We start from the raw sequence: 11,738 nt of genomic DNA, 5'->3' as shown, positions 1-11,738 counted from the left end.
GGTCAACTGATTTCTTCCTTGTTGAGTTCATTTTAGAATTTCTATCTTCTTGTCTCTAAGGTCTTCTTGGCTTATTTGCATTCTCTGCACAAATCATTTACTAGTGCATATGCTCCTATTCCCAATAGTTTTGATTTTAGCTTTTTTTAACCCATGAGTGGAAATTCCTTTTGATTTGGAATTACAAAATTGGCAGAGGAAGCCGAATATGAGGGTCAAAAGCCTTTTTTTGTTCTTTCCCTTTGGAAGGTATGATTTCGAAGGAATGCAGAAATATTCTCTGGCGTAGAGATTAACATGGAGTTGGTGGTAAGACGTATAGTGCCAGTGGCTGCAGAAAGAGAACTTTTATGGCCTTTCTTTATTACCTTTTGGATGTCACAATGGCATGTTTTTGGTTCTTGATTTGTTTTGGTTGAAGACATATTTTTTGAGATTCTATTCTTTCTTGGCGCAACGGTAAGGTTGCTTCATTGTGACCTGGTAGTCACGGGTTCGAGTCACGGAAACAGCCTCTCTGCAAAGCAGGGGTACGGCTGCGTACATCTAGTCCTCCCCAGACCCCGCAATGGCGGGAGCCTCGTACACTGGGCTGCCCTTTTTTTTTTCCTATTCTTTCTAGGTCCTGTTCATTTGAGATTGTGGGAACCGATTGCCACCCCCATATCCGATTATTGGACTCAAAATTACATTAATTTTGAGTCCAATAATCAGATTTGAGGGATCCAAAATGAACAGGGCACTAGTTCAATCGAAATCAATTATGATGTGGCTGTGAATCTGAAAGATCTGTTATTTTGGTTACAATCCAGCCAGAAAGTAAAACAATTTCTGCTGATTGACATTTGGTGCTCGAGACTTCAATAGATGCAGATGCAATATCATGAACAATTTCAAACACGATGCTATGAACCCATATCTTTTTCATAAAGATTGCTACTTGTTTCAGTACTTTGTACCCTGATGAAAATTCTTTTGAATCCAATTCAAGATGAAAAATCCCGAGTGGAGAATAGATGACCGAACTTGTGTAGATATGCGGAATTAGATTCCCTACTGAACAAAAGAAAATCTGTGCAGGAATGAACTTCGATCTGAATGTTTTCATTTATTGCACAAGCTACGGAACTAAATCTTTGCTGAATTTTGGCCTGGAATTGCACACTATTGAATGATATAGGATTTTTTTTTTCTTTCTACACAAGGTCAGAAACTAGGTCTGTGCTGGACTCGACTTACATAATTTCTTGTTTAGGGGAAAAATTCATTTCAATGACATTACTAGATGGATCTATGCTGCTGATTTAAATCTAGAGTTGTTCTGATACATTGTGAAAAAAGAAACCCTAAAAGCACACTTTTTGGAGAAACAAATTAAGCTGAATTTTGTTAAAACTTTTTTTTTTGAGAATATTTAAAGAAAATTAAAACAGATTTATAGTACAAATTACTCAAAATCATGCTAAACAGAGACCCAAACTACCCTTCACAGATATAATAACACTATGTTCACACTTCAAGAATTATGAACCGGCAAAATGGCAGGTGTATTTGGATTTTGGAAAGTACTGGTAAGAAACAGATGCCTTGATTGCATATCTAACTCTATCCTTTAAAATAGTACCCGACATTGTTGCTGTATGTTGAGCTTGGGAGGTCATATTGGTTCAAGACACGGATATCAATGCTTAGAATGGATGCAAAGATATTCCTAGATTGATTTTATTATGTTTTGTGTGACCCATGTACCCATCTTCTAGTTAATTTCTTAAATGGGCAATAATTCAGATTATTCTGAAATGGATTGTGCTATCTGTATTCCCTGAATGGTGATTAGATGATGAGATAGTGATTGGCACTTAATAATTCTTGTACCTCCATATTCTCAAGGATGGTTTTGAAAATTTTTATATCTGGAGATAATCATCCTTTTCGAGGTTAGATTATAAATTTTATACTGCATTCGGGATTGGATCACATAAACTGATTGAACTGAGTTGACAAAGGTAATTCTTTCCTCAAAGTAAGTTGGGCAGACAGATGCATCAGAAAGCTCTGAACTTTTACATTGGTGAGGATGTTCAAGAACTTCAAGAGAATAATATTAGTCTAAAGTTTGCAGGAGTATACTATTTATCCTGAGTGTTATTTCACAACCGCTTCAGGATGGAGAATGCAGGAAAGATCCATTTCAAGAAACAAAAACATAGCAACCACCACTTTTTTTTTTTTTGATTCAACAATTTTGTGTTTTGGCAGATAGAAAGGATGGCTGGTTTGATGAGTCAGTCTATGCTCAACTGGGGATTCACTTAATTGTTAGTGATCAAACACCCAAATATTGTCCTAATGGAGACTTGTGCCATTCGTATTGATATTCATCTGAAATATTCAATGAATAGCTTCAGGAACTTGGAGCACACAATGATATCTGACTATCTGTTATACAGTGAGTTTCCAAATTATTTTAGGGCTTTTTGTGACTGCAAACAACAAAATGTTTCATTCCAGAAAAAGGATGATGGGTGGAGAACCCAAGATCATTTGTGGACAGCAGGAAGAAGCTTTTAGCCACAAGCTTGAAGCTATGTACTTCCTATCACAGGCACCCAAGATGCCAAAACCGTAGTTCCCGACTACTGATTGTTCATTTTTGTCATCTTTTTTTTTCTACTTCCTGTAAAGATTTTTTTTTGAAGGTAACAATTTTATTGAATTTCCAGTAAAGATTGGAAACAGAACATTCATGATTTTCCTTCACAAACTTTCCATGAGTTCCCAAAAAAGAAAATTATCTAGGAGAGGAAAAACAGAGAGATGATTCCAGGTTCAGGTAATCTGGTTGAAAGAATGGAGAAATCTTTGTCCATTTTTATAGAGAGATGGTAGTAAGAAATTCAACTGAACTTATCCTTAAAATTTGGAATTGTCGACATAAACTGCCTGCAGAAATTGGAAAGAGACACCTCTCTTCAATTCCTCTCATCTTAAATTGCATCAAAGAAACTGAAATTTTGTAGACAAACAGTTCAATAAGATACACTCCAGTTGAAAAGAAAACTGAAATTCCATTCATGCTTTTCTAAAACTGTGTTTAAACATCTAACTCACTTATACGAAATTAAAATCATTAAACATCTTGCTCAAGAATCTAAAATCATATTACTAAACCCAACTCAAAGGGATATAGAAATCTTCTTCTATGGGTTTCTAGAGCAATTGAGTTTCACCTTCACAGTGCAATGCCTTCTCCTTAAATTCACAGTGGCTGAAGGTACCAAATCAATTGGAGATCCGACAACGTATCGTCGTGTGAGCTTTCTACATCTTCTACAGAGCAAGAATCTGATGTGCCTCGAAGCCAAAAAATTAGCTCCATGGATTTGTTTGTCACATTTTTGGCAGAGAAATGCATTATCAGCATGACAGTATAACAAGGCTTGTGAACTGCAGAGCTCACAGACGATTGAGCCAACAGTCACTTGAGCAGAACCCACTTCTGTGGAGATCTTGGGCCGTCTAAAACAGCCCAAGTGTCTCTTTTCCTCTCTTCCTCTGCACATCTCTTACTCCTTAAGACTTAAGATAGCATCACCACCAAGGCAGCAAGATTGGCTTTTTAAAGCAACCTTAGTGTACTTTTCTCCTAATGCAAGGGTATTTTTGCCCAAGTAAGAAGGCTTCTCAGTTAGTATATTTTTCTTTCATTTCCAAAATTTTCTATGTTATGCTTTATAACACCTAGAGCTGTTATTTAGAAGGAGAGTGTGTTGTTGTTGTCACGTCCTCGATCAGCTCAGACGCACTTACACCCAAAATGGGGTCGGGTTTTACAGAAGGAAATTTTGGCCTCTAAGGTATGACCCACAAAATGGGGAGGCTTCTTTTAGCATGTGAATGTAACAAAGTTGGTATGTAGTGGATTGAAGTAGCTTTTTATGACGAGATTGATAAGGACACTCCCGTGTTTCATCAAACTTAAATATATGGTTAGCATTGAAGGTTGCATCTGTCATACATCTTGTGGGGAGATTTAGAGAGTCCAGGTTCGGCCATTTGTGTGGTTAAACACTTCCATAAGATAAATGCCATGAATTTAAAAGAGCCGTGTTGGCTTCTCTTTCTTACCAATCCCTTCTCGAAAAAAGAAAGGTGGGCGTGGTTGTTAAGTACTGATTAAAATGTTAAAGTGTCAAATCAGGAGCTTCTAGCGTCTCATTTTATATGAGGCAATCTTTACCTAGAAATGGACTTTTATTTTAGGGAAATGATATCTGCGCCAAGTGTTTCAATAAACATGTGCTCCACTTGTTTGTGTGTAGTATTTAAAGGGTTTAAAGAGCATTTTGAGAATCGTAATATCCTCTGAAATCCCTTTAAATACTACACGACAAACAAGTGGAGCGCTTGTTTATCGAAACACCTTGGCGAAGATATCATTTCCCTTATTTTATTTTTTAAATAAAATCAGTACTTTTAAAATAAATAAATAAATACTCCTAAGTGTTTATTTTACACGATAGGTTTAGATGATGGTTCGGGCCAATGTGCTAATATTACGATCTACTCGCCTAATTTTAGGATCCACCCACCTGAAGCATTTCCAAACCCACACAGGCTCATCTTTTAGAAGTTTTTGTCCTATTAATTATTCATTTAATTCATCTGAGGTGGCTGTTCTCTCATGCAAAGAGAGCTGTGTGTAAGGGTGTCAATTTTGGCTCGGGCTTGGAATGTCGCTCCAGCTCGGCTCGAAAAAAGCTCGGCTCGAATCCTTAAAGAGCCGAGCCGAGCCGGCTCGCCAGGCTCTTTAAGCTTAACGAGCCGAGCCCGATCTAGGCCAGGCTCGACTCGTTTAGGCTCGTTAAGAATTTAAAATATTTAAATATATATATTATATATTAATATATACACTAAAAGGGTTGTCCAGGGAGTGAAAGGGGGAGGCAAAATAAGTCACTTCATTTTTGGAACCCCATTTGTTACTTGGACCACCCCCCATAGTGTAAAAAAAGTAGTCAAATTACACTAGATAGGGCTATCCAGGGAAGATGAGGGGTGTGAACTTAATATAACCCGAGCTCGGTAAGGCTCGCGAGCCTGGCCGAGCCTGACCGAGCCGAGCCCGAGCCGAGCTTTTGAGCTTAACGAGCCGAGCCGAGCCGAGCCTGGCCAAGCTCGGCTCGTTTACACCCCTAGTTGTGTGATAGCTTTTCGCGAAATTTCATAGCAAATCCCTATACTATATATTTATGCAAGAATGGAAAAGGATACCAAAAAAAAAACCTCTTGAAAGTCATTAGATTGATGTGAGATAGAGATATGGATAACCTCATTGTGGAAGGTGACTCCCTAAATGTCATTAGGTCGCTGGAAGGCCGATCTCCTCATACGTGGAGATTTTCTGAGATCATTGATGAGTTAAAGGATCAGATTGAGGGTAATAGTATCTTATATCATGCATCATGTACGGAGGTCAGTGAATGAAGTGGCAGATCATCTCGCTCGCACATGAGTGTATCGAGCTGAGCTACAATTTTTTTATTTTTTACCGCCATGAGCTACTGTAATTTTTCTTTTTTCTCTTATGTTCTGCTCGGCTCGGCTCGTGAAATATTCGAGAAAGCTCAGTTCGACTCGTTAAGTGGAACGAACTGAGCTTAAGCTCGGCTCATCTCAAAAATGATAAAAACATACATTTGTGGGATTTGAACCCAAGCCCCCTCTAAATCCACCGCCTTAACCACTCGGCCAAACTTTCATTTGTGATAAGTAACTCACATTATTTTATTTTATATATAAAAAGCAAACATAATCCAAGCTTTAAAGCTCGGCCCGGCTCGCCTCGTTTATGAACCGAGCCTAAAAAGCTCGCGAGCTTTTCCCAGCCGAACTATACAAAGCTCAAGTTCGGCTCATTTATTTGGCGAGCCTAATTTTTGGGCTCGGGTTCGGCCCGTTTAGTAAACGAACGACTCCGAGCTGAGCTTTTAACGAGCCGAACCCAAACATGTTCGCGAGTCGGCTCGGTTCATTTGCAGCATTAATTATCATTTCAAAAAAAGAAAAAAAAAAAACCCTCTTGAAAGTGCATCGCATTGAGCAATGCTAGGGAGACCAAGAGTACGACCAATTAGGGGACGAACGAATTGGAACTTGCCACAATATCACAAGTGACGTAACCCACCCTTTATTTTTAGGAAAATCAACAAAAAAGTAAATTTTATTTGTACACATGGCACATTCTCATTGTAGGTCCGCTGCCCGGTCGTACTCTCGGTCTCAAAATCATTTTCCAATCATAAAGCAGTTTTTATAGTGAGGAGACACTATTTCATTAAAAAAATTGAAAGAATTACAAGGCATAAAAATGACAAGGGCATGTCCAAATACAGGAAAATAGCACAACCTTATTAGAACCCTCATGCAAGATATCAATTTGAGATATGAGTGTAGAGGTTTGGGTTGGATAATCGTGGAGTGGGTATGGCAACGACGGGGTTTCCTATCTTTATAACCCCACGGAATTGGTCAGAAAGATCAAGCGTAGTCCCCTCTGGTAATCGCCAGTTGAAAGAATGCAAAAGCGAACCCAATACGTATGTTATTGACCTTTCTGCCAATGAGATCCCTGGACATATCCTCCTCCCTGACCCAAATGGAAAATATCGGAAATCATTGCCTCTGAAGTCCCATTTGCTGTCAGGATTTAAGAACCTTGCCGGATCAAACTCTAATGGATTCTCCCAAAGAGAAGGGTCCCTATGTATCGCCCATAGGTTCACAAAAACTCCGGCATCCTTGGGAATGGTGTAACCACCCACGACGCATGATTCACTTGGAGTGTGAGGGATCAAGAACCCATTTGGTGGATGCAAACGGAGTGTTTCTTTCACCACCGCATCTAGATAATGCAATTTGCTCAAGTGGTAATCTTCTAGAATGCTATCCTTTCCCACCACCGCATCTATTTCCTCTTGTACTTTCTTAATGGTCTCAGGCTTGTGAATCATCTCGGCCATTGCCCACTCTAATGTGGTTGAGCTCGTGTCAACTCCACCACCTACCAGATCCTACACCAACAAAACATTCAAACATCAAGTTTAGAAATATGTGGCAATGATGTGAAGGGTATGATATATTACTAGCTACAAGAAGCCTACTAAATAAATTACAATTATGCGGAGAAGACGATTAATTACCATTAGGAGGGCCTTGATGTGGGTCATGGTCAAGGGCGTTTTGGGATCTCCTTGCTCCTTAATCTTCAAAAGGATGTTGAGGAAATCCTTTCCGTGTGTGCTTTTGCATTTCTCTTCTTCTACCTCTTTATCCATTTTCAGCCTTTGATCTAGGATGTTATCAAAGATCCGATCAAACCACGACATCACATCCTTCAACTTACGCTCAACACCTTGTATATCGAACCTGGCCAGAGTGGGGAAAAGATCAGAGATATTGGGTTGTGCCAACAGACTCCCCATTGCTCCCATCGCATGTCGGAACTCTGAGGCTACACCAGTCTCGCTTTCCCCCTTTAGTGTGCTACCCCATAGAGTGCTCGTCATACTGTTAAAGATCGTTTGAGTTAACTTTTCGCCAATATCCACCGGAGTTTCGATTTTGGCATATAGATCGCTTATTGTCCGGCGAACCTCCTTTCTTCTGAAGACACTGCTAGCTTCAAGGCTGCCGGAATTAAGAAGCTCTTGGATGCAAACTCTTCGGAGCATACGCCAATTTGGACCATAGGGACTCCACACGATGTCTGAGCCTCCATATGTGGCAACTAATGCTCCAGCCATTTTATCGTGGTTGGCAAAAATGGTGTCATGGTCTTTGAGTACCTCTTTTGCCATGGCTGGGGAACCCAGCACAACCATGATCTTGTTGCCGAGTCGGAGCTTGAAGATGGGGCCATAGATCCCAGATAATTTAGTGAAATAACGATGGAGATCGGGCTCAAGGAATGGAAGGTTACCAATCAATGGTAAGCCTCGTGGGCCTGGCGGCAAGGGCGATGTTTTCCCCTTCCTCGATTTGATCACCCATGAGATCCAAGAAATCGCAACAATTGCAATGGAAAACAAGAGGACCACATCTTTTTGCTGCCTCCCGTACAGAAACCATGACCATGCTTGAGAAGGATTTGAAATCATAATTCTCACTCACAAAGTGAAAGCAATGCAACTTGTGAAAAAACAGTTTTGGGGACTATTGTGAAAGAGGTGACTCCCTATGTAAAGTGAAAGCAATGAAATTCTGGAAAACCAGTTTTGAGGATGATTGTGAAGGAGGTTCCTCTCTCTATTTATAATACCAGTCCATGTAAAGAGACTGCAAGTGCAAATAATATAATAAATTTGACCTGTTCAAGAGAGTATAAGAGTATAAGCAAAACATGGTATGGTGGTAGGCTAGTCCGAGTCACAGTCTACATTTTTTTCTACAACAGTCGATATAAGACAAAAAAATGTGTCATCTAAAATGGAGATATGGCATGAATGTTTCTTCATTCATTTTTTTAATCCCCAATTTGAACACTGCCAGTCAATCACACGGTTTCTTTACTTAATTCTATTCGAAAGGAGGAGGAAGGGACCAAGACACCTTAACCATGATATATTGGGCCAATTTTCATCACCGGGCCATTCCCCTCTTGTGTATTTATGTCTACTCTTATTACACTAAAGGAGGTGGCCGGGGAAGAAAAGGGGGCGAATATATCATTTCCCTAATCATTCCAGTCAATAAGGGTGGTGCCTAATTCCACACGGTTACTTGACCTAAACAAGAATAATGTTTCTTTCCTTTGTCATTCGTTTTCATTTCATGGAAATTTTTATTGGAATTTTTTCTATTTTATATAATTTTTTTCACCTCATGTATAGTATGTGTGGGGCCATCATTTTACAATATTTGTTTTGATGAGGCGAGGGCCATCATTTAAAAACCATGCCCCCCATCATTTTACACCTCATGTTTTAATAGACTTACCATCTACCCAAACCCATGCTTTCTGTGGGCCCACCTTTTTACACCATTGTTTTGATAGGGTGAGTCCGACCAGCTCATGTTAAACCCATGCATCGAAGATGGGAGGGTCCCATGATTTCTAACATGTCCTTGCATAGAGTGGGGCCCACCATTTTACACCTCATGTTTTGACGCGCGTGGGTAATGCATGGGGGACATGTATGTTAGATCAAGACCATTGATCTAGTAACATAACGAGGCAATCCACATGATCATGGTCCCATCTCGAACGGACATTACATGCCTAATCACAAAGGAATACAAAAATAAACAATTCAGCAGAAGTGGGGCTCAGTAAATGTCTTGCAGGAAGGACTTTTTATAATACGAAGGGAAATGATAAAATTCACCCCTTTTCTTTCTGAGGCCACCCCATCTAGTGTAAAAAGAGTAGTAACAATACACTAGAGTCTAGAGGGATGGCCCTGGGAAGAAAAGGACCGAATACTAAATGTTATTTGCGCTTTCTTGGAACAAGTCTTTGATCAGCATTCCATTTGTTGACTCTGTTTTTCAGAACATATCCTTTACTCGTCTCATTAGTCAAATGAGTGCCACAACTCGTTGAATAGCAATATACATTATTGTATTGACTATCCCCAGATGCTCAAATCTTTGGGGGGGGGGGGGGGGGGGGGGGGGGGAGAGCACTATAAATACCAGACTACACTTTCAGGCAACCATCCACAATCTTCTCCCTTCTAGTCCTGTTTCTCTTTGAAGAACTGCCATAGCATCCTATTCCAGTTTACAGACCAAAGTAGAGTTTCAAATCCTTTAGAAATGTCGTCTTCATCTTTGTGGAATGGGATCAAAGAGAAAGATGCAGTCCTCATATTCTCCATTGCTGTTATTACTATTTCTTGGATAGCATGGATGATCAATAAGTCGAGAAAGGGGACAACATCCCCTTTGCCACCAGGTCCACGAGGCTTACCATTGATTGGAAACCTTCCGTTCCTCGAACCCGATCTCCACCGTTATTTCACTAAATTATCTGGGATCTATGGCCCGATCTTCAAGCTCCGACTTGGCAATAAGATCATGGTTGTCTTGGGTTCTCCATCCATGGCGAAGGAGGTCCTCAAAGACCATGACACCATTTTTGCCAACCACGATAAAATGGCTGGAGCATTAGTTGCCACATATGGGGGCTCAGACATCGTGTGGAGCCCCTATGGTCCAAATTGGCGTATGCTCCGCAGAGTTTGCATCCAAGAGCTTCTCAATTCTGGCAGTCTTGAAGCTAGCAGTGTCTTTCGACGACAAGAGGTTCGCCGAACAATAAGCGACCTATATGCCAAAATGGAAACCCCAATTGATATAGGTGAGAAGTTAACTCAAACAATCTTCAACAGCATGACGAGCACTCTATGGGGTAGCACGATCAAGGGTGACGGAGAGACTGGTGTTGCCTCAGAGTTCCGACATGCGATGGGAGCAATGGGGAGTTTGTTGGCACAACCCAATATCTCTGATCTTTTTCCCACTCTGGCCAGGTTCGATATACAAGGTGTTGAGCGTAAGTTGAAGGATGTGATGTCGTGGTTTGATCGGATCTTTGATACTATCCTAGATCAACGGCTGAAAATGGATAAAGATGTAGAAGAAGAGAAATGCAAAAGCAAACATGGAAAGGATTTCCTCAACATCCTTTTGAAGATTAAGGAGCAAGGAGATCCCAAAACGCCCTTAACCATGATCCACATCAAGGCTCTATTGATGGTAATTTTCTTCTAAGCATAACTGTGAACTATTTAAGTAGGCTTCTTATTGTAACTTATCATTTGTTTCAATTCATTATCACATTTTTCTCAACCTTATGCTTGATTGTTTTGTTTGTGCAGGATCTGGTTGGTGGTGGAGTCGACACAAGCTCAACCACATTAGAGTGGGCAATGGCTGAGATGATTCACAAGCCTGAGACCATCAAGAAAGTTCAGGAGGAAATAGACGCGGTGGTGGGAAAGGATAACATTCTAGAAGATTACCACTTAAGCAAATTGCATTACTTAGACGCGGTGGTTAAAGAAACACTCCGTTTGCATCCGCCAAATGGGTTCCTGATCCCTCACACTCCAAGTGAATCATGTGTAGTGGGTGGTTATACCATCCCAAAGGATGCCGGTGTTTTCGTCAACCTATGGGCAATACATAGAGACCCTTCTCTTTGGGAGAATCCCTTAGAGTTTGATCCAGCAAGGTTCTTGACTCCAGGCAACAAATGGGACTACAGAGGCAATGATTTCCGTTATTTTCCATTTGGGTCAGGGAGGAGGATATGTCCAGGGATTTCATTGGCCGAACGGTCACTAACTTACGTATTGGGTTCACTTCTGCATTCTTTCAATTGGCGATTACCTGAGGGGACCACGCTTGATCTTTCTGACCAATTCCGTGGGGTTATTAAGATAGGGAACCCCGTCGTTGCCATACCAACTCCACGATTATCTAACCCAAACCTCTACACTCAAATCTAAAGTTGATATCTTGCATAAAGGTTCTAATAAGATTGTGTTATTTTCATGTATTTGGCTATGCCCTTGGCATTTTTATGCTTTGTAATTCTTTCATTTTTTTAAGTAAAACAGTGGCTCCACACTGTATAAATTGTTTTTTACTTGCTTTTCTTTGTAAGTGTGAAACTCTTAACTTTGTTTCCACATGAACTAAAGGAACACTATATTTTTGAAATGTGCTGC

At 40.3% G+C, this 11,738-nt stretch overlaps 2 protein-coding genes across 2 annotated transcripts; one reads left to right on the top strand and one right to left on the bottom strand.

The window, feature by feature from the left end:
• Window positions 1-6,290: 6,290 nt before the first annotated feature.
• On the bottom strand, window positions 6,291-8,326 carry LOC143882585 (flavonoid 3'-monooxygenase CYP75B137-like). Its single transcript, XM_077386053.1, has 2 exons — window positions 7,203-8,326; window positions 6,291-7,073 (listed from the first exon to the last, which is right to left on the bottom strand). Exons 1-2 carry the CDS (start codon window positions 8,157-8,159, stop codon window positions 6,435-6,437), a joined length of 1,596 nt encoding a protein of 531 aa, XP_077242168.1. The 5' UTR covers window positions 8,160-8,326; the 3' UTR covers window positions 6,291-6,434.
• Window positions 8,327-9,707: 1,381 nt separating this feature from the next.
• On the top strand, window positions 9,708-11,738 carry LOC143882584 (flavonoid 3'-monooxygenase CYP75B137-like). The gene is made up of 2 exons (XM_077386052.1): window positions 9,708-10,761; window positions 10,884-11,738. The coding sequence occupies exons 1-2, from the start codon at window positions 9,820-9,822 to the stop codon at window positions 11,514-11,516; spliced, it is 1,575 nt and encodes a 524-aa protein (XP_077242167.1). The 5' UTR covers window positions 9,708-9,819; the 3' UTR covers window positions 11,517-11,738.

This window comes from Tasmannia lanceolata, unplaced genomic scaffold (assembly GCF_043159265.1).
Source record: "Tasmannia lanceolata isolate RefF3 unplaced genomic scaffold, GAP_Taslan_0.1 ptg000008l, whole genome shotgun sequence".
In the NCBI taxonomy this organism is placed as follows: Eukaryota; Viridiplantae; Streptophyta; class Magnoliopsida; order Canellales; family Winteraceae; genus Tasmannia; species Tasmannia lanceolata.
This window is presented reverse-complemented; position numbering and strand designations above follow the sequence as displayed.

Excerpts from the sequence above, each read along its gene's own strand:
- LOC143882584 (XM_077386052.1), top strand. The coding sequence starts at position 9,820 with ATGTCGTCTTCATCTTTGTGGAATGGGATCAAAGAGAAAGATGCAGTC. Across the intron at positions 10,762-10,883 it reads ACATCAAGGCTCTATTGATG|GATCTGGTTGGTGGTGGAGT; the intron begins GTAATTTTCTTC and ends TTGTTTGTGCAG.
- LOC143882585 (XM_077386053.1), bottom strand. The coding sequence starts at position 8,159 with ATGATTTCAAATCCTTCTCAAGCATGGTCATGGTTTCTGTACGGGAGG. Across the intron at positions 7,074-7,202 it reads ACATCAAGGCCCTCCTAATG|GATCTGGTAGGTGGTGGAGT; the intron begins GTAATTAATCGT and ends TTGTTGGTGTAG.